General features: G+C 32.6%; 2 protein-coding genes across 2 annotated transcripts; both read left to right on the forward strand.

Moving 5' to 3' along the window:
• Positions 1 to 331: 331 nt before the first annotated feature.
• LOC130945601 (glutathione S-transferase T3-like) lies at positions 332 to 909 on the forward strand. Its single transcript, XM_057874310.1, has 2 exons — positions 332 to 353; positions 464 to 909. The coding sequence occupies exons 1-2, from the start codon at positions 332 to 334 to the stop codon at positions 907 to 909; spliced, it is 468 nt and encodes a 155-aa protein (XP_057730293.1).
• A 929-nt stretch (positions 910 to 1,838) lies between these two features.
• On the forward strand, positions 1,839 to 2,957 carry LOC130945602 (uncharacterized). The gene is made up of 3 exons (XM_057874311.1): positions 1,839 to 2,060; positions 2,163 to 2,394; positions 2,458 to 2,957. Exons 1-3 carry the CDS (start codon positions 1,839 to 1,841, stop codon positions 2,955 to 2,957), a joined length of 954 nt encoding a protein of 317 aa, XP_057730294.1.
• The last annotated feature ends 1,950 nt before the right edge of the window (positions 2,958 to 4,907 follow it).

Below are 4,907 nucleotides of genomic sequence, written 5' to 3' on the forward strand. Positions count from 1 at the left end.
ATGGTTGGAGTCTTGGAAATTTGGATATTTTTACATGCTAACTTACAAGAAGGTATCAAGGTAATATAATGTTAACGGCCCGGTTTTTACCCGGTATAATCGTGGCCCGAAAATGTATAGGTTTCATCGGGTCTAGGGTCGGGTTCGGGTCTAACAAATAGACCCGATATATATTTCGGGTCGGGTATGGGTCACATCAAACCCGGTTTCACCCGGCCCATGCACACCCCTACTCCTTATAATAATCAATTTCCTATATTCCAACCGCAAAATCAAAATTCATAAACACCACATTTTCCATTTTCATCCATATTTAACCCCTCTATCGGAAATGTTACTCCAACTTTCTTACCGTTTCCAACTCAATTCAGTGCATCAAGACATAACTCATCTGGTGTTGGTGGCTTTTCTAACCCATCCTCTCAGACTCCTATACAATCTAGTCTAAATTCGTAATATTCAGATTTTGCCAACCCTCGTGGATTAGATGATATCGACCTCAATGATGATGATATTGAAGATCGGAGGCAAGATAGTATTCAACACTGGCATTGGAAAGAGGATGAGATGCTGATCAGTGCATGGTTAAATGTTTCAACTGACCCTATAGTTGGTACCGATCAAAAGGGGGAAACATTTTGGAGTCGAATTCATAGCTATTGTGTAAAATTTTACTCCGACATGACAAGGAGGGTAGTTGCATATAAGAAACGATGGTATACGATCAACAAGGCTGTTGTACAATTTTCTAGTTGCTACAATCAAGCTAGTCGAAACATAAGGAGTGGTTCGAATGCTGATGATATAAAGGAGTTGGCTTATAGACTTTATTCCACAAATTATGGTAAAAAATTTACTTTTGAGAAGCATCAGAACATGCTTCGGTTGGAACAAAAATGGAGAAGTTAACTACCTACACAGAGTGGCGGCTCAAAGAGAACCAAGGTTAGTGCAACTGGAGCATACTCATCCTCATCAAACCCAGAAACACCTTTAGCTGACGAACCCGGTGTGGACTCTCCCGTTCGCCCACAAGGATCAAAGAAGAGCAAGCAAAAAGCACAAATGTCTGAAGATTTTAGCGAAAAAAATCACTGGTTGTTAAAAAATTATCTCTCATGGAAGATATTAAGAATGTTAGAGAAAATGAACTAATGGATAGGAAAAAAGAAAGAGAAGAGGAGAAGGAACATAGAGCAAAGATTATGGCAATCAAAGAGAAGGAGTTACAAATTCAAGCAGCAATGTAAGAACAAGAATTACAAGCTCAAGCGGCAATGAAAGAACATGAATTACAAACTCAGAGGTATATTAAAGAAATGGAGATAAAAGCAAAATAAAGGAAAATGGAAAGGATGGCCAAGGAAAGGAAAAAGGAAATGGATATGCAAATACTTAATGCTGACACGTCTATAATGAGTAAAAAACGACGAGCTTTTCATGGGATTGCATGTGAGAAAATAATCGCCAAGTGGTTTACTTAATGGTTCCTTGTATTCGTAGAGTTATGTAGTATGTTCTTATTTTTATTGCGTATTACTGGTATGTGATGTATTTTATTTTATTTATTTCTGATGTAATTTTTTAAACTAGCCAATATTATTGTGCCTTTATTGTTCATGAAAGTGACCGTTGTAAAACTAGCCGTTAAGTAGCCGTTGTAAAACTAGCCGTTAAGTAGCCGTTGCAAAACTAGTAGTTACAAAACTAGCCATTAACTAGCCGTTAAGGTACTTATTGCAGACACACTTATAAATATCAACTATCAATGACTCCGCAACTCCACTTCAACTCTTATTTTTCACCTCGAAAGAGAACTAAAAATTACATTTCTAGATATGGCTAGAAATTTTGATGATATGTTTAATGAAGCATTGTATGGCAAAAGAAGACGGCAAGATAACATACTTATAGATAATTGGATCGATGAGTGTTTACTCGAAGATTCAGAAGAAGAAGATATCGATAGAAGCTCTATCCCAACTACTCGTAGATGGATCAACAGAGATCGAGAAGCAGGACATGATCGCCTTTTCCAAGATTACTTTGCAGATGAACCGGTGTATAATGCTAACATTTTCCGACGAAGATTTTGAATGAGAAGACATGTGTTCTTTCAGATAGTAGGCGCTCTCTCAAATGTCTATCCATATTTTCAACAGAGGGTTGATGCAACTGGAAGAAGAGACTTGTCACCACTCCAAAAATGTACCGTTGCGATACGGATGTTAGCATATGGCGTAGCAGCTGATGCTATTGATGGTTATGTGCGCATAGGCGAGAGCACTACAATTGAATGCTTGGAAAAATTTATTGAAGGTGTCATTTCGGTGTTCGAGGATGAATACTTGCGAAAATCCAATCCAAATGACGTAGCATTGACTGCATGCATTGGCAATGAAAAAATTGTCCAAAGACGTGGAAAGGTATGTACATGAGTGGTTATCGCAACCATAGTATTTGAGGTTGTAGCATCTTCAGACCTTTGGATATGGCATGCGTTCTTTGGAGTTTCTGGTTCAAATAATGATATCAACGTGTTAGATCGTTCTCTAGTGTTTGATGATATTCTAAATGACCGTACTCCGGAGATAAATTATACTATTAATGGTAATAATTATACTATGGGATACTATTTAGCAGATGGTATTTATCCTGAATGGGCCACATTTGTCAAATCAATCTCAAAGTCACTAGGGAAGAAACGCAAGTTATTTGCACAATACCAAGAAGGGCAAAGAAAAGATGTGGAGCGAGCATTCGGAGTGTTGCAAGCACGCTTTGCAATTATACGTGATCCAGCTCGTTTTTGGGAAAAGAAGAAGCTTGCCAACATAATGAGAGCTTGTATTATATTTCATAATATGATTGTTGAGGATGAAAGAGACGCTTATGCAGGAAATTTTGCTCAAGACTTAGAGTATGATGATGTCGAAAATGGTTTATCACAACCTTAGTTGGGAGAAGAAGATTTTGCACCATACCATCAATTTCTTCAAAGAAATGCCCAACTTCAAAATAGGCAGCAACATAGACAATTGAAAGAAGACTTGATTGAATACATGTGGCAATTTCACAATGCTTGTCGTCAATTATAGAACTTAATTATATTTTTCTTTGTACTAAGTAATTTTACAAATTAGTGTAATCCCGAATTATATATTGTGTATTATTGTTATATATGAATTTATTTAATATTAATATCTTTTAATAGTGAATTATTTTTAAATTTATAAATTTAAATTACATTATTGAAAAAATTAATTACATTAATTTCAAGTATTTTAATTAATTAATTATGTAGGACCACAACAGGAACTAAAGTTAATTCCTCCTAATGGAAAAGAGAGAGATACTTGGAGTTCCTATTTACTGTTTATGACGCAAAAACTGATGTAGAGTCACTTTTTATGACAGGTGGGCCATAAATAGGAATTGGGATGAGTTCCCTACTTTCCTGGAGATGGTCTAAGAGAGATAGAGTGAATGAAGAAATGAAAGAGATAGAAAAAAGGAGAGAGAGAATGAGAGAACTCTTTAATTTTTGAAGAAAAAATTTGATTTCAATTATAACGAGAGAATGACATATGACATATTTTAGTTATAAAATTAGTAATATATAATAAATATAATAGATATTAGTTTTTTAGTTTTTAAAATTCTTATTTTTTAAAAAAAAAATTGTTATTTAGAGTTTATAATTTATTATTTAAAATTTAAAAGTTAGGTAAATAAATAATTTTAAAAATTAACTAATATTAATTAAAAATTAACTCTCTATAATATTACTCATTAATTAATATAAATAAACTGATTATCTATTTTTTTTTGTGCTACCAATCTGCTGTGGCTCCTCTTAAGACTATAATTAAGGGCAATGCTTATAAATATATTTGAGAATGGATAGTAAATGGGTTAGGAGGGAGGACTGAGGGTTGTGGTGTGATGGCCCCATAAACTGAGTCCATATTACATGATCATATTTTTAATGATGTTGCTTTCTCTCTAATCATAAAACAATATATAACATAAAATGATGTTACACATTTAAATTTTTTTATAAATTAAATTTAATTAAATTAAATAATAAAATTTAAAATAATATTAATTATAATTAATTTTTATTATGTTAAATTAATTTAATTAAATTTAATTAATAAAAAGACTTGAATATATAATATTATTTATAGTATAATTACAGACATTCGTAATTATTAAGAGCTCATATAGACCAAATTCATGATTCGGCCTTCTTTCAACTTCTCTTACCACACCCGCTTTTCAATTTTACTTTTGTTGCTTTCGTTTTTTAAATTAGTTAATTTATTTAAACTATCTCCTAATAGTATAACTATAATGTTATGGGCTTTTCAGCCATATGTTGGTGTTGCATTCTAAGTTTTTCGGAGTCCAACATATACAGGTATCGTTCCATAGATTTTTTGAATAAAAAATAAAAGAGAAAAGGTTATTCTTCTCATTAATGTTCTCGCATTCTTTCTCTTTAAAACCTTAATTTGTAAAACTTTTCTATCTGCCTCCCAAATTCTTTGTTTTCGACAACCTTCTACTTAGCCTCAACCTCGAAAACCTAACGCGAGCGATGCGGTTTTTGCGGTTGACATCGCAATCGCAGTAACGGTGTTGGGTGATTTTGTAACACTCTACCTTTTAAATCTTTGTACTCGAATTATAAGTTAATAGTAATAAAATGTTAGTGAATACTATAGTGTCGAAAAGATGTTGTCTATTTATTAAAAAAAGTTAAAAAATAATATTTAATTTAAAAGATATAACAATAAATAATTTTTAAAAAATCAAAACTTATTATAAAAGATAAGTTAGGCAAAATTTAGACACCAATTTATAGGCATCATAGAATTAACCTAAAATGTTATAACTCAAAG

Source organism: Arachis stenosperma, chromosome 8 (assembly GCF_014773155.1).
Source record: "Arachis stenosperma cultivar V10309 chromosome 8, arast.V10309.gnm1.PFL2, whole genome shotgun sequence".
In the NCBI taxonomy this organism is placed as follows: Eukaryota; Viridiplantae; Streptophyta; class Magnoliopsida; order Fabales; family Fabaceae; genus Arachis; species Arachis stenosperma.